Source organism: Mirounga leonina, unplaced genomic scaffold (assembly GCF_011800145.1).
Source record: "Mirounga leonina isolate KUSES-001 unplaced genomic scaffold, KU_Mleo_1.0 Mir_125, whole genome shotgun sequence".
NCBI classification, from domain to species: Eukaryota; Metazoa; Chordata; class Mammalia; order Carnivora; family Phocidae; genus Mirounga; species Mirounga leonina.
This window is the reverse complement of record NW_023270305.1, coordinates 41,335,307-41,362,103: the sequence shown is the minus strand read 5'-3', so window position 1 is coordinate 41,362,103 and position 26,797 is coordinate 41,335,307. Positions and strand designations below refer to the sequence as shown.

General features: G+C 48.1%; 2 protein-coding genes and 1 long non-coding RNA gene across 4 annotated transcripts in view; 1 reads left to right on the top strand and 2 right to left on the bottom strand.

The window, feature by feature from the left end:
- Window positions 1–5,430: 5,430 nt before the first annotated feature.
- Window positions 5,431–14,669, bottom strand: BOLA3 (bolA family member 3). Of its 2 annotated transcripts, XM_035001278.1 has the most exons (4): window positions 14,542–14,647; window positions 12,047–12,170; window positions 10,167–10,255; window positions 5,431–5,681 (listed from the first exon to the last, which is right to left on the bottom strand). In XM_035001278.1, the coding sequence occupies exons 1-4, from the start codon at window positions 14,593–14,595 to the stop codon at window positions 5,616–5,618; spliced, it is 333 nt and encodes a 110-aa protein (XP_034857169.1). In that variant the 5' UTR covers window positions 14,596–14,647; the 3' UTR covers window positions 5,431–5,615. The 2 variants fall into 2 exon arrangements, with proteins under 2 accessions (XP_034857169.1, XP_034857170.1); XM_035001279.1 differs by lacking the exon at window positions 10,167–10,255 and having other exon boundaries at window positions 5,436–5,681; window positions 14,542–14,669.
- A 68-nt stretch (window positions 14,670–14,737) lies between these two features.
- LOC118007962 overlaps window positions 14,738–26,797 on the top strand; it is a 15,628-nt gene continuing 3,568 nt past the window's right edge. Inside the window, exons 1-2 of the long non-coding RNA XR_004678527.1 lie at window positions 14,738–15,153; window positions 15,360–15,451. This is a non-coding gene — a long non-coding RNA (uncharacterized LOC118007962). The remainder of the gene's footprint in view (window positions 15,154–15,359; window positions 15,452–26,797) is intronic.
- Window positions 21,472–26,797, bottom strand: part of MOB1A (MOB kinase activator 1A) — an 18,086-nt gene continuing 12,760 nt past the window's right edge. The window contains exons 5-6 of the mRNA XM_035001275.1: window positions 25,663–25,826; window positions 21,472–24,422 (exon numbers count right to left, since the gene is read on the bottom strand). Coding sequence (XP_034857166.1) covers window positions 24,345–24,422; window positions 25,663–25,826 — 242 coding nt within the window. The 3' untranslated portion in view covers window positions 21,472–24,344. The remainder of the gene's footprint in view (window positions 24,423–25,662; window positions 25,827–26,797) is intronic.

Sequence of the window (26,797 nt, the reverse complement as noted above, 5' to 3'; positions counted from 1 at the left end):
GAGACATGGAGAGCACAGATAGGCAGAGCGGCAGGCAGAGGGAGAGGGAGAAGCAGGCTCTCTGCTGAGCAGGGAGCCCAATGCGGGGCTCGATCCCAGGACCCTGGGATCATGACCTGAGCCTCAGGCAGACACTCAACGACTGAGCCACCCAGGTGCCCCAGAATTAAATTTTTTTTAAATGATCAAATGAAATCAGGGATATGAGAATATTATACAAATTGCTTTAAGCTTAAAAAACTAAGCTATTATTTGTGAGCATAAATAACTCCAAACATTTTCCCCAGAAGGGGAAACACACTGAAAATCTGAAATCCCTAAACACCCAAGTGTTTGCTGATATGGGTACAGTTCCAGGGTGCCCCGAAAGAAAAGGTTTCCTGTGACCACATGTGGTTGAGGAATATGTTTTTGACGTCTAAGGCACAGTTCTTCTTAAATCTAAAATAAGCAAAGGATTTTTTTTTTTTAATTTTATTTAAGTAACTCTCCACCCAACATGGGGCTGGAACTCACTATCCAGAGAACAAGAGTCGTATGCTCTTCCGACTGAACCAGCCAGGGGCCCCAAACAGAAGCTTGTCTTTAATGACAAAAAAAATTGCTTCTGTCAAACACATCCATAATTTCCCCCCAGAATATATTGGTTTGCACTGCTATTTAAAAACTAAAAGGTCGTCGAAAGCAAGGAAATTCTGAGAAACCGTCGGGGCCAAGAAGAGATGAAGGAGACAGGACAATGACATGTAATGTGGAGTTGTGGAGGGGACACTGGGAACAAGATATTAAGGAAAAACTAAGGAGATCCGAATAAACTATGGGCTTTAATTTGTAATATTGTATCAATATCGGTTCGTTAATTGTAACAAATGTACCACACTAATCTCAACCGTTAAGAGGAGGGGAAACGGTGTGGAATACACCAGGCACTCTGTACTCTCCTGTCCATTTTTCTGTAAATCTAAAATAGTTCTAAAAACAGTTATATAACTGTCCTAAAAACCGTTTACTTAAAAAAAAGCTAACACTATTACTTGAACTTCAGTTGTTCTCACTTTTTACTTTTTCATCCATTTGTTTAGCTGGCTATTCGGCTCCCTGAGGACCTCTGGGTTTTTATGACTGCTGGGGAGGTGGCTGAGGCCAGAGACCATTACAGACACTCGGGTTCTGAACAAAGGGCGTTTGAATAAAGGTCAAGGTGATTGAAGAAACGGGCATCTTTTACTTGTACCCTCTTACCTGCCTCCCTAATAAGCATTATATTTTTCTAAAACAAAACAGAATTAAAGTGCATAAATGTTCTTTGAAATTCCCAGTGTCAGGCTATCTCACCACGACCTGAGAAAAGCGCTCAATTTCCTGAAAGGAGGCGCCTAATGACAGACTCAATCCTACCAGCGTTATTAGAGCAAATGCAAGCAGAAAAGATGCAGAAGTCGGGCTCATTCGGTAAGGGGTGAACTGCAAGATACGGATGGCATGGCTTAAGGCTCTCTGGGTTGCAAGTAAGAAACAACTCTGCTGACTCAAGCCAAAGGTTTCTGACACGCACGCGGGCACATGCGGGGGCGTCCTACCTTGTGGGCCGGAGGGAGCGCAGGGTAGCGACGCGGTGCGTGGCGCTGCTCCGGAAAACTCGGGAAACTCCCAGCTGCCAGAGGCCTGGCTCCTTTTTCCTCGGACCCGCAGGCCGGATTCCGCCTGGGGCAGCTGGGGGGCCTGGGGCCCACCCCCAGCTCGGGTGGCATGGGAGCTCTCCCACCGCTCACCCCGTGGAGTTAGGGGGTGCGAGCAGCACCCCCCCCCCGCCCCAGCCAGCAAGGTGGGTAGGAGATGGAGGGGAGCTGGCAAACTGACGCAGGCGCAACAGCTCCCTGGGAGGAAAGGGGGTGGGCAGGACAGGCCTCACCCAGGTTTCGGGGCAGAGGTAGGGGGTCCGGCCTGACTCTGGAGGCTCTAAGGCGTGCAGGACGGCTCACGTCTGTTTTTAACTGCCTGGTCTTTGCCTCGTGGTCCTGGGAACAACCCCAGCTGTGAGTATTTTAAACACCCCGGGTGGTTCTCATTTGCAGCAGGATTGAGAATCACTGTCTTCTTTATTCCCCAGTGTCGGCTTCCTCTCAACTCAGATTTGCCAATGCCCCCCTGGCATCTCCCAGGCCATTTTTCCAACTTCCGTTTCTCCTAGACGGATTCGCTCCGTATTTCTTGACTGGAGTGCCCTTATTTGTTTGCCCAGAGCTTTCCACCAGCCATGAGCTGTCCTTGGGTCATTTACTCTCGCCTTTCCAGTTTGGATTCCCAAGAAAGACGACTGGATTCCTTCGCTCTTTGCCAGCGCCAGCATATGGGTGGGGCTTCGTGGCCCCGGGTCCCCTCCCAGGCTGCAGGCCAGCCGGTGCCCTGGCTGCTCGTTCGGTGGTCTAATCAGGGGAGAGAGGGGCACTACATGAACCCATGGGACCAAAGGGGCCTGGGGGAGGGCTGTGCATGGGGCAGTGTCCCTTTGATTGATTGATCTGGTCAGCAAGCACCTACCTCAAGATGCTTTGGATTTTCTACTGGAAAACTGGACACTGTTTTTAAAAGGACACATGACTCAGAAACTGTACCCCCTCCTTCCACAAGTAGCACGTAATCAGCAAGCTAAGAGTTGGCTCTGTCAGATGCAACCTTATACTCTGGCCACTCTGATTAAACAATTTCTTCTTGTGTAATCAACTAAAAAGAAACTCTGATTCCTCCAACTTTCCTTTTAATTTTGGAGGAAGAACAACTGCAGAGGGGGTAGGGGAGCTCCTTGAAAAAGTTCTTGTTGCCAGATTTGGGAACAGACATGTGGCCGTGGTAGGGCTGACACATTTCTCCGGGCCTGGAGAGTCGCCTGGGGTGGGGAGACGGGGTGAAGCCAGGGAAGACTTCGAGTTTCCCTGGTGTCCCCGGACTCCTAGCAGGCCTGCCAGGCCCCATCACCTTTCCCTCCGCTCAAGAATACCTGTTGTTTGTCCCCAGCCTCTTCTTGAAACAGAACCCCCCACTTTTTGAGGCGATTGCTCTTCCCTCCACTCTAACGCCGAGTCCGGAGAGAGGCTGCCGCATCACCTGCCTCCTCAGTGGCTCCTGATTCAAGGCGGGCCGGTCGGAGGCCTTCCCGGGCATTCTTTGGACTGGAACTTGGAAGGAAAGTCTGCCCTTCTCACGGCTTGGACATTAAGTATAAAAATTAAGAGCCACGGGCAGGACAGTGAGTCATACCCTGGCAGTATATGGTGAACGCCAGTCTGCAATAAATATATCTACGATAAAGCTGATCTGCAGAGAGAAGCAGACAGGAGATGCGGAGACCCAGGGGTGTCGTGAGCTCCTGACCTTGCGCCCCTTTCTGCAGTCCGGCCCTCCCACCTCTCCTTCAATATGTGAAATGCCCCAGCATCCTGCCCATACTGCACACATGTACAGTGTGCAGTTATCTGTTGCTCTAGAACTTACCCTGAAACTTAGTGCCTTCAAACAACAAGTATTTATTACCTCCCAGTTTCTGTTAGTCAAGAATTGGGAGTAGCTTAGCTGAGTGGTTCTGGCAAGCTGCAGTCAAGATGTCAGCTGGGGCGACAGTTGTCTGATGGCTCAACGGTGACTGTGACTTGGAAGGACCCACTTCCAAGGTGGCTTACCCAAATGGTTCTTGTTTTGGCAGAACGTTTGGTGCCCTGCTGGCTATTGGCAGGCCCGTGTCATTGGCTGTTGGTAAGAGGCCTCCGTTCCCCACATGGGCATCTCCACAGGCTGCTTGAGTGCCCTCACAGCATGGTGGCTACCTGCCCCCAGAGTGAGCAGTCTGAGAGAGAGCAAGGAGGAAGCCACAGTGTCCTTTATGACATGGTCTCTGAAGCGGCCCCTTGTCCTTTCTACTGGATTCTGTTCTTTAGAAGCAGAGGACTACGTCCAGCCCACCCTCAGGACAATTAGCCTCCACACAAGTAACCAACATGTGTCTAATTCTGTGATCTCTCTGTCCTCACTGACCGCTACCATCTTCTGGCCCCTGGGACTCCATTCTTCGGTGTTTCCCCACTACGCCACCCAAAAGCTGTCCTCTGGGGCGCTCTTTCAGAGGTGCCCCCGATCCTCAGTTCTGTTTTATCCTGGCGTCTCAGCTCTTATACAACTCCGTGAATCTCTTCCATGTAAAAGGCGGCTCTGCCTTGGCAGGACACCAATCCCTCCCCCTTACTGTGGAGTTGGAGAATATTTTTAAACCCCAAATGGGGGCATGTATATGAACAGATTATTTAAAACTTGTGCTGCCCCAAAACTCAGGCCCGAGGTCGTTTTAACCACATCCTTTCACTACTTCGGGACATACTAGGGAATCTCCAGAAATGCTAGTGACCACCGGTTTCCCTGGTGAGCAGCTCCACGAAAGACAAAGGAGGCATTTGAGGAAGGAGCGGATGGTCAGCCTGGCGTCACCATGGTGACTGGGGTGCCGAGGACTGAGAGCGGCAGTGGACACGGTCTCTCAGACAGCTGTCCAGGAGGGAAGTGGGGGCGGGACGGCAGGAGCCCCACTGTGAACCCATCAGGGCTCTCTCTCGGTTGCAAGCAACAGACACCGACCAGACTGATGTGAACAATGAAGAATTTAGTGAAAGGACATGGAACAATCCCAAAATTTCTGGCAAGATTGGCGAACTGGCTTCTGAAAGTGGGCAGGGACAGGAAGGCTCTGTTACCAGAGCCCGGATCATGCCGCAGACCCAGACAGCGCGACCGCCACCACGGACTCCAGAGCCCCGCAGCTTGCGACACTGACTCTGTCACTACCAGCAGCCGGAAGGCCGGATCCGCTGCCTCAGCGGCTGGGATGGGTGCGCCGCCACCCCTCTTTCTCGGCTCACTTGCTCCGCATTCAGAGTCCACGTCCGTCTCATGGGCTGAGTCTAGACCTACCCATGCCCATATGCAAGTGAGCTAGGAAAGCAGACCCTTCCCGCTTCCGCTGCGGGAGATGGGCTGCACCTCTTTCCAAGATGCGGAGGGCGGGGCATCTTCAAGCACGAAGAAGACCTTGACCCTGGCATCCCAGACTCCTCAGAGTCCACGCCAGGCAGTCAGAAAGTGAAGGTCTAAGATCATTCTTGTAAGAAGTTTGGAGGGGGAGGGAAAGCCAGGCATTCGACCGAGGGAACAGCAAAACCAAAGGACATATTTTTTCTCTTTTCTTTTTCTCTTTTGGGTAAGATTAAGGGGCCTTAAGAGCGGTTTCCTAGAGGAGAAGAAAAGAAAGTCTCTTGACATGACAGAACGAGCTGGCACTTCCCTCCACATGTGTAGCAACAGGACACAACTGACAAGGACGAGACCTTTGGACAAAGGACACTGCCTCCGAAACAGAGGAACCAGACGCATCACCAATGACTCTTCGAAGGTTTCGGATGTCTGTTGCCTTTAATTAAACTCTAAATAGAGAACATATTCTTCTATGATTATAATATGGAAATGTCTATGAACAAAATAGATAACTTTTTTGGCAAATGCCTAGGAAAGAATGGTGTCAGCCAAGTTCATCGAAGGCGTTAAGCAGCAGCATCTACGCGGCCAGGACGTGGTCAGTGCTTGGGGACGGAGGTAAATATCCGCAATCCGTGCATCCCTTTGATTTCTTCTTTCAGTGCCTAAGTAAGGAGAAGAGCATCACTGTTTTGCATCCGACACCGAGCACAGTAAGTCTCTCTGAGAGTATCTGTATATAGCTCTGTCTCCGTAGGAGGCGCTGCACGTGCTTTGTCTGAGCAGTTTCCCCTTTTTTTTAGAAAACAGTTTTTTGTTTTTTTGAATCAATGTCTAATGAGGCTCAAAAATCAAAAGTTATAGAAAGGCATGCAGTGAAGTTTCCCCCCTCCACCTGCCCTGCACCACCTCCCATTCCCACCTCCATCTCCAAAGGAGAGAAGTGGTGTCAATTTCTTGTATGTCTTTGCAATGATTGAAAAATGCATGTTTAAGCTAATATGAATATATATCCACCCTGCTACCTTTTATTTTTTTTTAAGATTTTTATTTATTTATTTGACAGAGAGAGACACAGCGAGAGAGGCAACACAAGCAAGGGGAGTGGGAGAGGGAGAAGCAGGCTTCCCGCCGAGCAGGGAGCCCGATGCGGGGCTCGATCCCAGGACCCTGGGATCATGACCTGAGCCGAAGGTGGACGTCTAATGACTAAGCCACCCAGGCACCCCAACCCTGCTACCTTTTAATAGCATAAATGGTAGCATGTCAAACACCTTGTTCTACACCTCCCCTTCTCCACCAGCCACTGGAGATCTTAATTGTGTACAGCTGGTGGGCCTACCAATTTGCCTGGTATTTAGGTAGCTATGTGCCTCTGGCCCAGCCTGATTGGTCCAGGGGTGACACATGACCCAAACTGGGCCAATCAGAATCTCTGCTGGGATTTTTCCCTGTGGAGCCTTGTCTCTTGGGTCACTATACTTGAACAATGTCAGTTGGAGGTGGCTGGGGGCCATGTTCTCCAACAAAACGAGAAAGCCCATCTCCAGTAGGAGAAAATGAGGCCAAAACACAGAAGCCAAAAGCTCAGCGAGGGGGAGAGAGAGAACATGAAAAAGACAAGCAGAGGAACTTAAGACCCTGAATCTAGATATGCCAGAAACCAGATAATTTAACTGCACAGGCCATTTAATTCCCTTTGTTTGCTTTTGCTAGCTTACAACAAAAAAATTCCTAATATGTGCAGTCGGTTTACGGGGAAGGATCCTTAGAGATAATCTAGTCCTATCCCTTTCTTTGATAAAAGACACAGAATCTACCCCCTGTCCAAACCCAGCAAGTGGGGAGCAGAATCAGGACCTGACCCTGATGTTCTGGTGACCCCTCGTCCCCCTCGGGCCCCCGTCCCGCCCTGATGCTAGGAGCTGCTGTGTGCTGGGGGCCGATGAACTGCCCTGGCCCTTCCACGTTCACCGGCAGCCCCCTCAACTCTGTAGACAACAGAAATACCCTGGGGAAAAAGCCTCATGTCATGTCATGGGGCGGGGGGGGGGGGGGGGGGCAGGAAAGGGAACACAGCCCCTGGGCCCCAAGCTCTCTGCTTTCTGCAGGCACAGAATGCCCCCTAAAGGCTGTCCCCGTCCCTGTGTTTGGGCTGTCACCTGGGTCACAATCCTTAAAGCCTCCTTGGCTAGGCGTGGGCCCAGCCGCCCTTCACGTGGAAAGCCTTGACCCCTCATGCCCTGTGCACTTAGCCCTCCCAGTGCCTTCTACCAGCTCTCTCACAGGCTTCTAAGGGCCTGTGACCCAGGTCACAGTATCTCCCAGCTACAGGGGGCCCTAAAGGTCATGCGGGTCACTTCACAGTTGAGGTCCTGGTCGGGAAGTGACTTAGCCATAGCCCCACAGTTCACAAGATGTAGTTTGGGTAAACATTTCTCAGCGTCCGCTACTGTGATGGGGTTGCAGGTGCAAAAGGCAAGGGGAAGTAATACAAGGGCACACAAAACGGACATGGCGCACAGTGACAGGCACTGCTGGACCACGAGGCTGCGAGCGCTGCTGTGGGTGTGGGGATGGAGCCAGCCTGCACTGGCCGTTCGTGGAGCGGGGCAGCTGGGAGTGGGACGGGCAGAGGGACCAAGTACTGGGCCCAGGAGGGAAGGCCAGGGACCTGCCACGATGCATGGGGGGAAGCCTGGCTGTGAGTCAGGAGCAGGCGGTGCGAGACTGAGGCAGGCTCCAGAGGGGAGGGTGGGGCTGGACTCCCTGGGCACTCAGGGCACCCGCTGCAGGGCTCTGGGCAGGGGAGGCATGGGCTGAGGCACCCTCAGGGGCAGGTGCACGGGCAACAAGCGGGAAAGACGCCGGAGAAGGGGAGAGGGCGACTGCTATTGGCTGAATGCCTTCCGCATGCATCGCGAGGCCAGGCACGTGTTGGCCAACAACTCATGCGATCTTTGCCAACACAGACACTGAGGCTTGGGTCCCGCTGTGAAGCAGCCAAGAAGGAACCAGCCTCCTCCAACATAAAAGGGAACTCAGTGCTCACTTCTCTCCCTGGGTCTGTTCCCCAGGGCGGGAATAGGATGGATGCCATCCTTGGGGCCTGGCCCAAAGTCAACACCAATGACTATTCCAGAAGAGAAGGCTGATGAACCCTGGGAGCTGAACGAGGCCAGGCTACACATGGGCAGGGTCCCTGAGGAACCGCACATTCCTGCTGAGGGTGGAACAGGTGTGAGTCGTGACAGCAGGGACGCCCGTCCCCAGGGAATCAGGCAGGGACTGTCTGACCAGTAGTGGACTCCAGTATCAGATGGACAAGGTGGCCTTTTCAGGGCCTTTTGGGCCTAAGAGTCTCGATTCTATTAGAGTGACTAAGCAAGATCAACGAGGAAAGCTTCACCCAGTCCAGGCCCATCAGGCCCCCACCCGGCTTCTCCCGCTCGGAGGGTGCCGGGGGAAGTCTGAGTTCTGCAGGGGTCCAGAGGAAGCCTTGAGCCCATGACATTCCCTCAAACCCAGGGAATGGCTGCCTTCCTCCTCCCCCCAGCACGGTGCGGGCTCTGCCAATGCTGTGGACAAGGATGACAACAGCGATGGCCGCTGACATTTACCGAGGGCTTACGAGCTGTCAGACTGCGTTCCGGTGCCACGCGTGTGTTCTACCACGAATTTGCAAAACAGCCCTTTGAGGCAAGTACTGTTTCTCTCCCCGGTGACAGATTAAAGAACCGAGGCACAGGGAGGTTGAGTAAGTTGCTCAGGATCACACAGCTAGAAAGTAGCAGAGCCCACATGCGTAATGTGGGCAGACAGACTCCAGAAACTGCATCCTTAACCACTTGTATCGGTGGCCCCAGGCCAGGGGATGTGCTCAAATTCACAGCGCCCCTCAGAGCCCAGGCGCACCAGGCAGCCTGAGGAGTTCTAGCGACAAAACCCAAAGTCCTGCTGTTTGGGGACGATTTGGGCCCATCAGGTCTTCCCTGTCTTGCCTTGGCTCCCACCCCTGAGGTCACACGGGATAAGAAGTACTTTCGGGGGAGCAGAGAGGCCGTTCTACCCCAGACCTCCCAGCAGACCCGCAGCACGCCATATGGCTGAAGGTGTCCGCGTGCAAGTGAAGGACTGGGCTCTTTGAGGAAGGCAAAGATAGATCCAAAAGGGAACAGCCCACAGAGGGATGACAGGGCCAAGGGACAGACAGCAGGGTCCTAAGTATCCAGGACACAAGGCAGAGAAGGCTGGAGTCAGAGGGTGTGGGGACATTCGTTTCCTGCCAGGCAGGTGGAGGTGCGGGGGGGGGGGGGGGGCAGCATTTGAGCTGGGTGCCGGAGGAGAGGAAGGGAACCCAGGCAGGAGGGCTGATCTGGGCAAAGATCCAGAGGCACAGACAGAACAACGGGCAGGGGCCAAGGGAGGCTTCGTTCGGGGAAGGGTGGGGAAAGGTCTGGAATAGCAGTCTGGGACACCTGAACTGGATACACAAGGGGCCACAGAGGGACTCTCATGACCAGAGCTGTGCTGGACAAAAATGAAACTAGTTTCACAATGTGCAAGACCTTCCAGAACAATGTAAGACACACCCACTGTGGGGTGTGGCCCACAGGCCAGGGCCCAGGCTGCTGTAAATCCCAAGTAAAAGAAGCAGAGATCATGAATAAACTGGACCTGAGTCTGGTTAAATCTGATGTTCCAGACCTCCCATATCCTGTCACTGGGTCTGGGTCAGCTGGGGCAATTCTCAATCGTGCCATGCCTCAATTTACCCATCTGTAAAGCAGTCCAAAGAGACGCTAAAAAAAAAAAAATCTTCAAATCTACAAAAACATCTATTTTTTAGTACTTGTATGTTTACAAATATATACAGTAAATATTGGTAGCATTATACAAAAAAATACAGAAGGAAATGCAAAATAACTATTGGGTGGCTTCTTTTCAATTCTGAATAAAATTCCTATTTGCCCACCGTCTGATTCCAGGTAAGTTCCAGATTACATTTTGCTCAGGTCCTGAATGCTGTCTGCATGAGCGTGTATTGCCTTAATCTTTCCCAGGGCTGACAGTTAAACACCATCCCTGCTCGTCAGGCCCTTTAAGATGCTGGAGACCAATGGCAACGGAGCCGTGTTGCTTCTACTGACCTGATTTACCATCTGGTGCTGCTGGACAGTTCTCTTCTCCTTAAATTCTTCTGACTCGATCCGGATTTCATACATCGCCCCACAGCCGCCTGAAATAAACATGACTCAAAAGTGTTTCAATTATTAACTTACAGCAGCCACTGTCCCATATGTCCTCAAAGTACCATACAATCCAAAGAAGGTCTGAATATTCTTATTCAGCAGAAAGTTGCTGATACGGTTAGAAAAACCTCACAGCTGACGACCGGACCACATGCTCCCCGCGGGGCCGCCTTGATCCAAAATGTGCTCTTCCTTTCGCAAGTCAGCTGCACGTACCCAGGATTATGCCTTGTGGGGCATAAAAGGTAAGGCACAGAGCACAGAAAGCCTAGGAAATGTCGGTTTGTTTCATATTTCTGTTGAGTAGGCCAGGAAACCCCCTAGAGGAGGAGGGGCGGGAGAGGCTGAATTCCCGTGTTCGACCCCACCACAGGGGCAGCAATCGGTATTTGTAAAAATGCAAAAATACACTACAGTTTGGTCTGAAAAAAACCTGTGTAATAGAGCTGCGTGGGTCTCTCTCTCTTTCTTTTTTTTTTTGGATTTTATTTATTTATTTGAAAGAGAGAGATCAAACACAAGCAGGGGGAGCAACAGAGGAAGAGGGAGAAGCAGGCTTCCCGCGGAGCAGGGAGCCCGACGTGGGGCTCGATCCCAGGACCCCGGGATCAAGACCTGAGCCGAAGGCAGCCGCTTCACCGACTGAGCCAGCCAGGCGGCCCTGCACGGGGCTCTCTTCAGCCCCTCCTGGTCTGTGAGCAGCCTCAAGGGTCTCATCCCGGGCTCCCTCGGGGAGGGAATAGCTTTCTGGTCAAGCTGTCTGCGGTGGACACATCCACCCGCACCCACATGGCCGGCGAGCTCGCGCCGATGACCGACGCAAGTGTGCTGCCCTGGCATGAACCGACGCGGGCAAGAGAGAACATGTGCCCTGTGCTGGGGGCACGTGGCCAGTTTATGGGAAGTGCAAGTTACTCAGCAGGCTTTATGCGCCCCAGGAACCGAGCTGCCCGGCCTCGGTTCCTTTTCCACACTCTGCTCGGGGTGAGGCAGAGCCAGACAGAAGGTCAAGTTCCAGCTCTGACTGACCTGGGCCTGGGGCAGGTATAGGACTGAGGACCTCATGGCCATGCAGGGTGCCAAAGACACATGTGGGTATGCAGAGATGCAGGTGGACGGCCACCTAACTGCCCCCGCTAAGCTGTTCCACAGGTGCGTCTGGACAAAGGCCCTGTCCTCCTGGCCTGTGGGTGCAGAACTCGCCTCCCCAGCCCGTTCCTAACACGCAGCCAGTCTGAACTTCTGAGGCGCCTGGGGCTGGCAGCTGGACTCAGGACAGAGTCCGCCTGTGTCCCCCTGTGTCCTGGTGCTGGTTCCAGTTCTGCCACCTCCTCCCTGGGAGGGGCTGAGCAGGTTGTTTGGCCTTTCTGGGCTCGGCTCCTCGTGGGGAAAGTAAGGAAGTTATTTTCAAAAGGATAAAATCCTTCTGGGATCCGCCCCAGCTCTAACATTCTAGGGTGTCAGAGAATGTGGCGAAATTAATGTTCATCTGGAAGTCAAATTAAAGACCGTGGGCCTGAGCCCCAGGGAGACCGAGAGCCAGGCCAGGCTAGCAACCACAAGTCCTCCCAGCCAGGCCTTATCCTCACACACAGTCTCCCTCCCACGCCTGCACATCCGCACCCCCAGCCATCGGCTGGGAGAGACTGAATTCCATCTGTCCAAAAGCCACACGTACTGAGAAGCGGCTGATGGCGAGTGCACTCTGCCCAGCACCCTGGCCCTGCGGAGGGCAAAATCCTAACAGACCCCGTGGGAAAGATGAGAGAAAACCTCACCTGAAATGTCGGTGACTTGGATAGCTGTAGCTCCAGGAAACCTTTCTTTGAGAATTTGGGTCACTCTGAGCTCCCCCTCAGTTTGCGAGGCAAACATTCGCTGGACACAGTGGAGAAGAGGAAGCTGCCACAGAACAGAGGAGAGTCATGGCCGAGCGAGATGATGGTGTCCTCAGGCCGGGCCTGGCCACTGTGCAGGTCCCACCTACCACTGCCCCGCCAGCCAGGGCCCAGGCCCCCCGCCAGCATGGCCATGGGCTGCATCCCAGGGACTGCGTGGCATCGCATGTCCACTGAAGCTCCCCAAGGCACAGAATAAACTTCTTGGGGAGTTGGTGGAGTCGGGGAGTGGAATTGTAAATAACTCACTTTGACTCCAGAGCAAGACAAACTTAACAGATCTTGAACTCCTCCTCACGATAATGCTGTCAGAGAGACACCATCATGGTGTCAATTTTGGAGGTGAAGAAATGGGGGGACTGTGGCAAGTGCTAAGGCTGGGCCCACTGGTGAGATGTGGAGCCAGAGGCCAGGCAGCCCGCCTCAGACATGCCTCCCCGGGCCAGCGTGCCACTGACCAAATGCTGAGACCAAATGCCACCTGTCTTTTAGGCCTGATTCACATTCCACACCCTCCAGTGGGATGTGGCCTTGTGACGTACTGCTCACTAAGCAGGCTACACTTTGCTACATGTACCAATTCTTACTGGGGAGAAGCAGCAGAATTCTGTTAAAGGACCTGAAGGAGAAACATTTTTAGATTATTTACCACTGGCAACAACACTCCCCCTGCCCCCAGTGGCGACCAAGGAGAGCCAGTGCTTCTGATAGGAACATGTCTCAACCCTTACGGGAGACAGAGCAAAAAACCAAGTCTGCAGCCCTTTGACTGGGTTGAGCACATGCTAAAAGGGAGACTGAAAAGAGAGCATGGCAGGCCCTGAATGTCAGGCTAAAGATCTTGGCGTTTGTTAGGCCTCTTGGTGCCAAAGTAACCTGCACAAAACAGTGCCTTTTGAAGCTAGTCAGGAAAGAGGCCCAGATGAGAGGTATTACAAAGGGAGTAGCCTGGGCATCAGACTGGAGGGGGGTGACAGATGGGACACACGAGCGCTGTTCATCTAGTGTTGGTGCTGAAGGTACCATCCCTTCACCCTTCAGTCCCACCTGTCCTCAGGCTGTTCCTGATGGCCCAGAGCAGGGTCCTGTGTTAGAGAGTCTCAAAGCACCTTCTTCTTTTTTTTAAAGTAGGCTCCACACCCAGCAGGGAGCCCAATGCAGGGCTTGAACTCACCACCCTGAGTTCCAGACTTGAGCTGAGATCGAAAGTCCGACGCTTAACTGACTGAGCCACCCAGGCGCCCCTTGAAGCCCCTGCTTTAAAATGACCTGTGCCCTGGCTCTTTCACTAGCTGGTTTCAAAGGCCAAGACTGAGTCCATCCTGTCACTGCGGCCTTCCAAAGCTGGGCCAGGACAGGCCCTCTGGGAGACTTGGGTGATGGACGGATGGACGGATGAGCACAGTGAGCACACCATTCAGGGCACGCCTACTCACACGGGCAAAAAAGTCTCAATTCTAGCAGGCAGTTGAGATGCAGGTCAGAAGAAAGATCTGGAGGGAGACTGAGTGCTGTGTGGAGGGACAGAAACTTGATGTTGGGGGCCTGGCTAAAACTGGGATGGAGGAGGGGGGTGTGGAGCCTCCTCTGAGGACAGAGCCTTGGGGAGCAAAGGCAGAGGGTAACCAGGTGGCAGGCAGAAGCAGAAATCGCTAAGGGCTGAGGGTACTTAGCATTGCTGATTTCTTGGGAGGTCTTTCCTCCATTTTAGCTAATCTGTAGGCAGTGGCCTTTACACGAGCCATCTACTGACAAAATCCCTAGAATCCTGACTGTCCCGCTGAAAGTCACCAGCTCTTTATCCTCGGCGGAGGCGGGTTCAAGAGCGGCCGGCGAGGAGGAAGAAGGGAAGAGCAAAGTGGATGAAGTGAGGAAAGGATGACTCAGAAACGAGGAGAGAAACTTCGGCGAGCGCGCGGGCAGTGCCCTCTGCCGGGCTTCTACGCAGGGCGTGTGGGGCTTGGAGAGGGCACGGAGGCTGGGAGGACTTGCCCGAAGCCCAGACCCTCGCACTCTCCGGCACCCACGCCAGGACTCCGGGCTGTGACTGCCAGGTCTCCGGCTCAGTACCTCAACGCCGCTTTCTCCGCGCCCGCGGGATCACGACGGTTTCTGTGTCTGGTCCCCTCGCCCCCCACCTCCACCGGCTCAGGAGCTCCGCCAGCGCGCGCCGGGGCCTGACACTTCTCCGAGCCCCGCCGCCCCGGCCCACTGAAGGACCCAACCCACTAGGAATGAATGAGAGAAAGGAAGGGGAGGCCCCCGGGCCCTGCGCCGCGCTCTACGGGAGCCGGTCCTCGAGCCCCGGCCGCGGTCGGCCCCGCGGCCCCTCGGCATCTCCCGCCCGGGAAGAGCAGCCCGGCCCCGCTGCTCACCCCGCGGATCCCACGGAGCAGCGGCGCTGCCGCGGCCGGGCTCCACGCCGCCATGCCCGGCCGACGCGGCCCGCCGCCCGAGGTCGCCGCGTCCCTTGAGAGGCGCGGAGCCGGGGGCCGGGAGCCGCCGCCGCGGGCGAGGCCGCCCCCTGCCGCCCGGAGGCCGCGAGCCGCCCCGCTCGGGCCGCGTCCTCGCCCGGGGGACGCCTCCCCGGAACCTGCTGCTCCGCCCGTTCGCGACCCTCCCCGGCCCGGTCCGCGCCGCGCTCCGCCAGCCTCCGGGGGTCGTTCCCCCAGCGGGCCCTTCTTGCCCAGCCTGGGGACGCCCGGGGTTCTCGCCCTCCGATCTGAGCTGCCCACACGCCAGTGCCCCTCGCGCCGTAGGTAGGACATCTCCCTTGCCATCCCCACCGCCCGCAACCTGGCTTCCAAACTGGGGCGTGTGGGTTTCTCCCTCCAGAGCGGGCGAGCCGTGGAGGGACATTAAGTAGGGGAGTCGATTTCAGATTTGCGTTTTAGGAAGATCGCTCGGGCTCCTGCGAAGAGGAGGGGCTGTAGGGGGCTGACACCGGAGACGAGGACAGAAGTTCTGAGGCTACCGCAATGGCCCGGGTGAGATTTGGGGTCTCGACGAGAGCTGGGGCCGCAGGGATGGAGGAGTGGATCTGGATACTTGGGAGGGGAAGGGAATGGAGTGACTGGATTGGGCGGCGAGGGTGAGGAAGGTGTCTGGCGTGGACAGTGCGATGGGTGGCGGAGGGCGAGGTCTGGAGTGAAGGGGGCCGACAAACTCAGTTTTGGTTTTGCCTGGGTTTAAGGTGCCTGCTGGACAGGGCCCAGGAGAGAAGTAGCCGGGAACCACAGACCGTGGAGTCCTGAGAATGTAGTGGAAGCTGCCGCCTTGAGGACGGTAAGATTATCCAGCCAACCTGCCCCACCTCTGAACTGATTGAGACAGATGTCAAGGCCGGAATTCGACAAAGCCCTTTCTCTCTCTAGCAGTATATTTGGGCAGCATGTGGTCTGGTATACCCTGCAGGCTTCACCAATTCCTTTTGCTATTGCATTCCCGCCTGTGCAATCATGTTCATCCAAGCGTTGCACTTGGATGAATTGGACGGACCTACAGTTGCTCTTTAAAGTGATCACCTATATATATGCGTATTCGTTCCAGGATTGAGTGACTTCTATGTTTTGGGTCTCATAATTTCTCCTTTGCATTAATCTAATAACCTTTCTCACACTTACTGCTTGATTCCTTAAAACTCATGGTCGGTGGGATTAGGGATAACTTGCTAACTTTTCATTTTTCTTCACGGGTGTAATTAAAACTACGAAAAATATTTTTCCCGTTGTGTAGTAGTGAACCACCCTTTGCTCCTCATACCACGCGGTTCAGATAAAGGCGAGCCGTCCCCAGCTCCGAGAGTGGTCACATGACCCAGGTCTGGCCCATCAGGCACGGATTGGTTTGGGTTGGTCACATGATCTGAGCCAGCCCAGTGAGAGTTGGTCTAGAGAGTGGCCCGGCACTAAGGAAAGGAAAGGGTCCTTTGCTACTGAGCGCCTGCGGCTGGCTGCCACCTTTGTAATCATGTGCACAGCACCCATTTTGGAAATGAAATAGATACAAAAGGAGTTGTTGAGAGACAGATGTTTACCACTGTTTGTCAAGTAGTGCCAGAAAGGAGCACTAAAGTCATTTTAGTTGGTTGGGTTGTTACTTGTAAGAGACCCACGTTAAACTCACTGATTTGTATTTGCCGAATTCCTCTTTTATTGAAAATCAGTACTTTTGCTTATCTTCAACCTTCCTCTTCTTCCTAATTTCACGATCGTTCACATTATTATTGTTATTTTGGACCGTCACTCTGCCCTAGTATCCAGTATCCTCCCCTCCGTGTCTCCACACTGCTGTCAGAGCCCATCTGAAGTGAAAACCTTCCATTATTTGCTTATCTAAAATCCTTCTGACCCTCCATCACCTACTGGCAAAAACCCAAGTTCTTTCATATGATTTAACCCCTACCTACCTGTCCGACTGAAATCCACCCTTCAGTAATACTGGACGGCTGGTACCTCCCTGTACAAACTACGCCTCAAGCTTGCTTATGTGGTTACCCATCTTATAAGCCGGCTCAAGCCTTATCTTCTCCAGGCAGACACCTCTGATGGCCCCACAGTAAACTCAGGAGCCCACAACTTATGCATAACTTTTACTGCACATATGGCAATCAGAGAACTCTACCAATTTATGTAGGTGTCTGTTTTTCCCAGTGGTCCCTGAGCTCCACCCCAGGCTCTTGATTTAGTCTTGGCAGCTGCCCAGCTTGGCATAGAACAAAAAGTGCACACACACACTAGGATTACTAAACAGAGCTGAACAGTGGTTTAGCCATTCTAGCTCCAGAGTGTGAATTTGAACCTTTTTAGGAAAGGATTTGCAGAACAATCTCACCAATCCTGGGCTTCCAAATTAGTTCCAATTTAACATTTCAAGTGTAACTTTTTATGATAGAAGCAAATAGAAGGCCAGTTTTACTTTGTTATGATTAAAAGTATAATAGCTTTAGTCCCAGTCCTAGGTGGCTGTAAGGATTAAATAAGATAACCTGCTGAAGCCCATTTACAATTGCACCCAAAACCATAAGATACCTAGGAATAAATCTAACCAAAGAGGCAAAGAATCTGTACTCAGAAAACTATAGAATACTCATGAAAGAAATTGAGGCAGACACAAAGAAATGGAAAAACATTCCATGCTCAGGGATTGGAAGAACAAATATTATGAAAATGTCAATGCTACCTAGAGCAACCTACACATTCAATGCCATCCCTATCAAAACACCATCAACTTTTTTCAAAGAAATGGGACAAATAATCCTAAAATTTGTATGGAACCAGAAAAGATCCCGAATAGCCAGAGGAATGTTGAAAAAGAAAAGCAAAGCCGGTGGCATCACAATCCCGGACTTCAAGCTCTATTACAAAGCTGTCATCATTGGGCGCCTGGGTGGCTCAGTCATTAAGCATCTGCCTTCGGCTCAGGTCATGATCTCAGGGTCCTGGGATCGAGTCCCACATCGGGTTCCCTCCTCGGTGGGAAGCCTGCTCTCCCTCTCCCAGTCCCGCTGCTTGTGTTCCTGCTCTCGCTATCTCTGTCTCTGTCAAATAAATAAATAAAATCTTTAAAAAAAACCCAAAAAACAAAGCTGTCATCATCAAGACAGTATGGTACTGGCACAAAAAGAGACACATAGATCAATGGAACAGAATAGAGAGCCCAGAAATGGACCCTCAACTCTATGGTCAACAAATCTTCGACAAAGCAGGAAAGAAAATCCAATGGAAAAAGACAGTGTCTTCAACAAATGGTGTTGGGAAAATTGGACAGCCACATGCCGAAGAATGAAACTGGACCATTTCCTTACACCACACACAAAAATAGACTCAACATGGTTGAAAGACCTAAATGGGAGACAGGAGTCCATCAACATCCTAAAGGAGAACACAGGCAGCAACCTCTTCCTAGAAACATCGCCAAAGGCAAGGGAAGCAAGGGCAAAAAGGAACTATTGGGACTTCATCAAGATAAAAAGCTTTTGCACAGCAAAAGAAACAGTCAACAAAACCAAAAGACAACCAACAGAATGGGAGAAGATATTTGCAAATGACATATCAGATAAAGGGCTAGTATCCAAAATCTATAAAGAACTTATCAAACTCAACACCCAAAGAACAAAGAATCCAATCAAGAAATGGGCAGAAGACATGAACAGACATTTCTGCAAAGACATACGAATGGCCAACAGACACATGAAAAAGTGCTCAACATCGCGGGGCATCAGGGAAATCCAAATCAAAACCTCAATGAGATACCACCTCACACCTGTCAGAATGGCTAAAATTAACAAGTCAGGAAATGACAGATGTTGGCGAGGATGCGGAGAAAGGGGAACCCTCCTACGCTGTTGGTGGGAATGCAAGGTGGTGCGACCACTCTGGAAAACAGTATGGAGGTTCGTCAAAAAGTTGAAAATAGAGCTACCCTATAACCCAGCATTTGCAGTACTGGGTATTTACCCCAAAGATACAAATGTAGTGATTCGAAGGGGCACCTGCACCCCAATGTTTATAGCAGCAATATCCACAATAGCCAAACTATGGAAAAGAGCCTAGATGTCCATCAACAGATGAATGGATAAAGATGTGGTGTATGTATATATGTATATACATACACACACACACACACACACATACATATACACAATGGAATATTATACAACCATCAAAAAACCTGAAATCTTGCCATTTGCAACAACGTGGATGGAACTAGAGGGTATTATGCTAAGTGAAATAAGTCAATCAGATAAAGACAATTATCATATGATCTCACTGATATGAGGAATTTGAGAAACAAGACAGAGGATCAGAGGGGAAGGGAGGGAAAAATGAAACAAGATGAAACCAGAGAGGGAGACAAACCATAAGAGACTCTTAATCTCAGGAAACAAACTGAGGGTTGCTGGAGTGGAGGGAGGTGGGAGGGATGGGGTGGCTGGGTGATGGACTTTGGGGAGGGTATGTGCTATGGTGAGCACTGTGAATTGTGTAAGACTGTTGAATCACAGACCTATACCCCTGAAACAAATTATACATTATATGTTAATAAAAAAAAAAAGATAACCTGCTGAAGGACTCCCCTAAACGGGTAGGCTACCCTAAAGAAGTGGTATTTAAAGTGCTCATCAACCACAAGAACTTGACCAGAATCTGAATCAGTAATTGATTTCCTTCACTTAGCAAATAGCTACAAAAAATGTCCGTTGAGCTGAACAGTGTGCCCAGAAAACTTACATTCTAGTGAAAACTCCCTTATCTTTTCACAGAGCAGGAACAAAAAGTTCAGGGCAGGAGCCAGTCCCAAATTTTTCGAACAACCAGCATCAATTTTGCTGTGAACTCTAAACCTACAAGTAAAATCCAGAAACTTCCCCAGCCTCTCTAGCAGCCAGGACAGAGGTATATGACCTAGGATCTACCAAATCTGAGGTGCCCCTTATGTGTTTGTGTTTTGTTTTGTTTGTTTGTTTTTGTCACCCATGTACATTTTTTATTATAAGACACAGGAAAGGAAGACGGTTTTAGGTAAAATTCTTTATTCTGGTCAGGGCTGATGCATCGGGCTTTTGGGAGGCACTGACGCAGAGACTGACATCTAGTGGTCAGCAATAATGGTGCAGGCTGTAGTGTCCATTCCAAGGCCTTCAGCCCAGTTATTAGCTAGAGGGCCTGAGACATGGTGTAGACCCTGTAGCTTTGAAGCCTGACTCCGGCCCTCCCAAAGATTATTTGGGTTATTCTACTACTCATTTATAAAGTTTAAAATAGCTTTCAAACTTAGACATTAGACATCCTTACATTTTTGTGAGCGATTATAATCCTATTGAAATGTAACAATCAAAAAAAATCCAAAACTGATCAAGAGTTTGTATCTTATACAAAATAGGAGTGTTAACCCATATTATTTAGCCATATTAACTTCTAAATTTTAACTCTAATCAAAAGGTCAAAACAATTCTAGCATTGCTATTTTGAATTAAAATTAGGCACCTGTAATTTGGACCTCTAAAAATCACTCTCGTATTTCTCCTACGAGAACAAAAACCGGCTATTTGGGGTGGGCGGTCTTATGATGAGCATTCAGCTCACGGTCAGAAAATCATGAGTCCATTCTCTCCTCTTCCCTTTTATCAATCCACGACCAGGAATATGCAAAAAAGAGATCAGCTTGGTTAGTGCAGGAGACTACTAATTTTTTGTCTGGGATGGGTTTTAGCCACTGTAATTGTAGGTCTAGTTTGTTTCTTGGGGGTGGGTCCTTGGTATTGTAGTTTATTTAGGGACTTCTCTTTCCTCTAAGAGTTAAGGAAACATTTTAGCTACTAAATGATAAGCAAAGACAACCTTCTATAGAAGCAAAAGTCTTAAGTTTCACATTTAAATAGAAATAAGTGTGAGGGGCGCCTGAGTGGCTCAGTCGGCTTTGTGTTTCACTAGATTTGGGCTCTGGTCGTGGTCTCAGGGTCAGGAGATCCAGCCAGTGCTGAGTCTGCTTGCCTCTCTCCCTCCCCTGCTGTCCCTCCCCCTCACTCAGGGGGATATGGATGTGCACTCTCTCTCAAATAAATAAAATCTTAAAAAAAAAAAAAAAAGTGTTGAGACATACTTTAATCAGTCATTTCTTTTAATATATTTTATTCTGAAGTTACAAAAGTAGATACAAAATACTTTCTTTAAAAGTACAATTAACTGACTTAGAAAAATAGATAAAGCCCCTAAAAGTTTAGAAATACAACATAAATTCTCATGTAAAGAACATTTAAAAATATTTTAGATGGTAACCAAGACTAACTTATGCAAACTATTGTTGATGTAGACCAAACCTAGAATGTTCTATAAAAAACCCTATAGCACACTGGTAATCCATTTGGATTTACAGACTACTTGTTTGGAATAGAATCTGAGAATGAGAGAAAACCCAAGTGAATTTCAGGGCAGTTGCTTCAACAAAGTCACTGCTATCACAGGTAATATCATCCCCCAAAGCCTTTTATAGTCTGAAATATCAAAATCTAATGCAAACACACGAAGACTGAGGGACCACTATTTTCCCTCTTTGACAGAAGTCTACAATAGTAAAACTCAAGTCCACTTACTGAACTGACCTCAGGAAGAGAGAACGTCCCTGGTGGAGGGGCTCGGAGTGTTCGGGGTCTCAGCCTCCTGTACCAGGCAGGTAACACCAGCACCAGGTCTGCTGCTCAGCAACAAATTTCTAAGACTTCGACTCTTGAGGGTGGATTTGTTTATGCTGATGAGGTAATGATGTTCTGTTTAGAAGCTCCACTTCTAGTATAACCTCACTGGTCCAAGAGAAAGCCAACGGTATAATCGGAAAACCTCAAAAATGTTTACAAAAGTTAAAATCACCAGCAGATTGCTCCTCTTGCCTCTGCACTACTAGGAAAGCCTTCCCTGTGTTATCACAGTCGTGATGAATACAGAGTTGCATTTCTCAAGCAGGCAGCAGCTTACAGAAGCTAGGGCTCTGCAAGTCTAAGATGAAAGGAAATTTGTTAGCTGGCAGCCCTCTAAAAATCACTTTGTTCACAGTCTGGAGAATAAAGGAGACATTTGGCTATCAAAACAAAAACGGTAGTACGAGGAAGTTTCAATAGTTAAACAAAAATCTGCACACCATCGTCTTAAGTTTTTTAAAGGCCTGGAAATTAAGCACCTTAGGACTACCTGCGTAATTTAGCAAGCACTCTCCATCCCGTGACTGTACTCAGGGGTGAGGAGCAGCGACCAGACCCTAACAGGAGGTGACCTCTGATTCGGGGGGGGGGGGAGGGGTGGCACGGGGGTGGGGCAGGGAGGGTTGTGGAACAGGCAGACCCCGGGCACAGGAAGATAAATCACAAGGAAGACTCCAAGACAGACGGATTCCTTTCAACTCTTTTCAAAGACTGGCCCTCTAGCCCAGTCAGGAGGGCCTCCCCCTCCCCCCTCCTCCAGTTCTCCTGCTCTCTACTCCCTGGCTTTAGACGTGAACAAGTAGAGTTAATTTAATGGTTAGGTGCATTGTTGGTTAAGCCCGGTTAGTCTGGGAACTTGGTAATGTGTTATTTTTAAAAAGGACATTCTGAGTCTCAAATTACCAACAAATTTTTTATTTATGCCTAAGCATGTGACCATCTTTGGTTTGTTTTGGGATGGAGTCATGAAGAGAGGGAGGATTTCTATCACTGAAAATAAATGGAGAAAAGTGAGAACTCCTTTAAAAATGTGAAATATGAGAAATGATGGAAAGTACAATCCTAGTTGAGAAATAGAATTTCACTCCTTGAAGACTTAATTAAAGCCAAAGTTGAGAGGCAGTTAACATTCTGGGTGGCATCTAGAAACCTGCTTCCTTGTTCATAAATGATCAACACAAACAGAACTCCGGACAGGGACCTTTGGATAAGCTTAAAACATGGACTGTGGAATGTTTCAGAGGGCTTTTCTCTTTTTTTTCCATAAGGGATTATCCCGTTTTTTAATTCCTGAAACAAAGACATATGGTTTCAGCCTAAACAAAATAGATGAAAGGTTTTGTTTCCTTTAAAATTCTGTATATCTGGATATGAAACGGAGTTATAAAAATGGAATTCCTAAGCAATTTTTTTCTTTATACTTTAGTGGAATAATAAAAATAAATAACAAAAAAACCTAACCAATCTAACCTTTTATCAAAGCCATCAAGGGAGTTGGTGAGCACTCTGCAAAAATCCCAGCTCTGAAATCACACAGAGTGCTGATGGACTTTAAGCAATGCTGGTCGGGCAAGTCTTCAGCAGACTTGTGCCCAATACATTTTTGACAGGCAGCTGTAGTTTATAAATCCTAGAAACCTAATGAAAATTAGACCTTTATTTCACTAAAGGGGAAGATTTTTTTTTTTATCCCAACAGAAATAGAAGAATTTCAAGTTTTGATACAAAAACAATTAAAACAGGATTAAACCCCCATCGGGGCTCAATCCATCCTTTGACTACTAACAGAATGAAGTAAGATCTTTTACTTATTCCTCCCATTTAGTTTACACACACACATACACACACACACACGCTAGGTAGCACACCAAACTTTAAGCTGTGTTATAAAATGTGTACACCTTCAAGGTTTTTTATTATGGTCTTCCTTAAGTTTTATCCTTGTTGGGATTAAAGCCTGGGCATTTCTACACTACCCTTAACTAAGTCTCAAGTCACAATAAAAACACATAGAAGTAATTCTTGTTTTTGTTTTAAAGGACACTCAAAAGAAAATAATCAAGTACTCTGAGTACTTTCTTCCATTTTCCTCTCCAGGATCTCAGGGGCTCTGAAGAACAACATGAATGAAAATAGTGGTTCTGAGACCTAAATTTGTCATAATTTTGGGGAGTTTTCTTTCTTAGCCAAAAGCTACCTATTAAAATTAATCTGAATGAAGCATTTCAAAATAAAAATGTGCAAGACTATCCTTACATGCCTTAAGAAAATTATTTCTGATATACATACTCCTAAAACTTTAGATAGGTTTATGTGAATAAAATCCCAAATAAAGATTAAAAAATAAAGTCATTTTAGAAATAACTCTGGTTACTCCCATACCACATAGGTCATATGAGGATTTAAAAACTACAATCATGGATTCTGAAAAAATAAACATATATATATAGTCTTATCTATAAAAACACTAGCATACAAACTTCAAACTAAAAGGTTATCCAAAGTAACACACAAATGTTCTAAACTTAAGGAAACTTAAAAATACCTCTTCTATTTGTAAATAAAAGCAGAATAAAACTGATCTGATTGCATTATTAGGTAACTGGTTCTGGAAACTTGTTAATAAAGTATTGGTGGAAATTCTCAATAGCCATTATGCTATAACCTGAAGCACTCAATCATTTTCTTCAGTAAAAGAATAAGTAAACTGAGAGACTACATGTTAGTCATCACATATTACAACCAAGTATAACACTGACAGTAACAGGAGTGGTTCACACAGTGCCTCAGTCAGCTGCCTCTTGAATTTCTCACTGAAGGATTAGGCCAATCTACCTTTGGGACAATTTTATCGGTAGACACCAACAACAGGTGTCTTTTTATCCTGTTTTCTTAAAGTCTGTATCACTAGTCTGTAACAGATAGCAGTGAGATAGCTCTAGCAGATGAAGCAAGAGGGTAACTGTGTTCTAGAAGAAACATTTATCTGTCTTTCGATCCAAGCTTCTCAATTAATTCCTGAAGAGGTGCCAACTCACGCCTATCAATCAGATTAAACTCCTAAAAAGAGAAGAAAAGTAAAATTTAAAAATAGGCCTAAAATTAAAACTCCATAAATGTCATTCAAAGAAGGGATTCCCAGCCCTGGTTTTCTGAAATCCAAAAAAATGATGAAATGATCTCTGTGAACGTTTTAAAATGGGATCATTTTTACTCACTTTTAAAAATATAGGGGATTTACCAAAGAAGCAACTGTATGTATTAGCATGATCCTCACTGTGTAAAACATCAAAATCAAAATTAGATATATGTTTGCATTTACATGGCAATGATCTTAAAACTATACAGTGAACTTCTGACAGTGGCCACCTCCTGAGCAGTGGCCCTTTGTCCTTCATAGATCTATACTATATCTACAGCTACATGTGTCTGTGTCTGTACTGTCGCTGTATTACCGCTCTATACTCTTATCTGTATCTACAACTGGCCTGTATCTGTATCTACATACCTATACCAGCACCTAGACTCTACCGAGATCGACGCCATGCAACAATCTCGGAAGGAAGACAGAGACGAGCACAGTACATTAGCCTCTGTGTGGCACATATAATTGCAATACACAGTATCTACTATAAAACTCCTGGCTTTTCTGTCAAAAAACAGTATCTAGACATATGTACATTTTGCATAGAACTTATGGATCTCTAAAGTTGCTAAAGGAGTCTCTTTAATAATACCTTTTTCAAACAATGCGAATTATTTTGATTTTAAAAAGTTCCAATTCCAATTAAGGATCCTTTAGGTAACAGGCCCCATCTTTGAAGGGGGTGGTCCTTTTTGAAGTTTCTAGCTGCTGACTTCAGAAGATCTGGCCTGAAATGAGATTTCTAGAAGCTTAAACTAAGAGAGCAGCTAACAAGTTCTTCCAAAAGTTTCTCTCCAGGCACAGACATCTCATGAAACAATCTAATTGCAGATGTTTTTCCATAGCATCCTTTCACTCAACAGTGGTGATGGAACAGGAAGGTATGGACAAGCTGTCCTGGGGTTTTGGTGCTCCCTGTCATATCCTAACTGGAGACCCGGCTGCGGCAGCCAGGGGCAAAAGGCCCAAAATGGGGGTGATGCTTTCTATGTTGCTACGCCCACCAATGAAATAAACAACATGGAAAAGAGAAGAGAGCTCTGCTTATACTTTGCTCTACATCTATAAATTAGACAACTCCATAAATTACTCTGTATTAAAATTAACAAATGAGTCCAAGTCAAAGGACAAAGATGTCAACATGGTTCAACTTACCTGAACAAAGAAAATAAAGTGCTTAAAGGAGGTGTTGAGGTGGGCCTCCTCTTGCAGCTGCATCACAGAATCAAAGTGCTGGTGATAAATATGGGCATAAACCCGGAACAGACGCTTCAGAATGGTCTTTGCCACAGACATAAAGTTTTTGGGAAATGGGACACCTGTAATCAAATACATATATATTAACTGTCTTTTATCTAATTGAACAGCATAAAGTTTAGAAGCTGCCATAGCAACTCCAACACACAAACACACACATTCACAAATATAAGCCTGTTTTCCATATACTTTTTTAAAAGACAAAGAAAAAAAAACCCCAAACATAGATATATGAGGTATCCTCACACAGCACACTTTTTCTTACGTTTATAAGGTGCCGCTGAATCAAAGTTAAAATAAACATAACTTTAGCTGTTTAATACCGGAGAGTTTCTTCCTAAGATTAATGCAACAAGTATTTTGACTATAAATAAAAACCTTTTATTTTTGTAATACCTAACTCTAAAAATTTTTACACACACACACTCAACTAGGAATGAAAACTAAGAGAAAAAGGCATTATAATCTACTGTCTATAAATAAAAAGTATTTTATCTTCTGAATTACCCTGAAAAACCAGTTTTCTTTCTTAAATCAAGGAGTCCCCAACTTCTTAGATTTTCAAAGTGCTATTTTCATTTTCCTATAATACAAGATAGGGACAAACTTCCTGAAAAAGGGAGGAAGAGCGCCTCACTATTTTGCAAAGAAAATAAACACTTCCTTAGAAAAGAATGGGGAGAGGGTTTGGTAATCTCTCTCTGGTCACGTTCCTGAGAATTCCGGTTGACAAGATCAAAGTCTTAGGAAACAGGGACAGGAGAAAGACAATACAAGTGGCACTGAGTACAGTATATAAACACATTAAGAAGTCATCAGCTTCCAAAATAACCTAGATTAGACAGCCTTAAAGGCTATTCCACAACATTACTCAAGAAACATTTCCTTTTCTTCAATCTTTCAGAAAACAAAGGTTGAAACACTTTCTCCTTGCCTGCATTTTAATTTATTTCTTAACCAGTCCTTAAAAGCTTGAAATTTGGGTGCCTGGGTGGCTCAGTCGTTGAGCGTCTGCCTTCGGCTCAGGTCATGA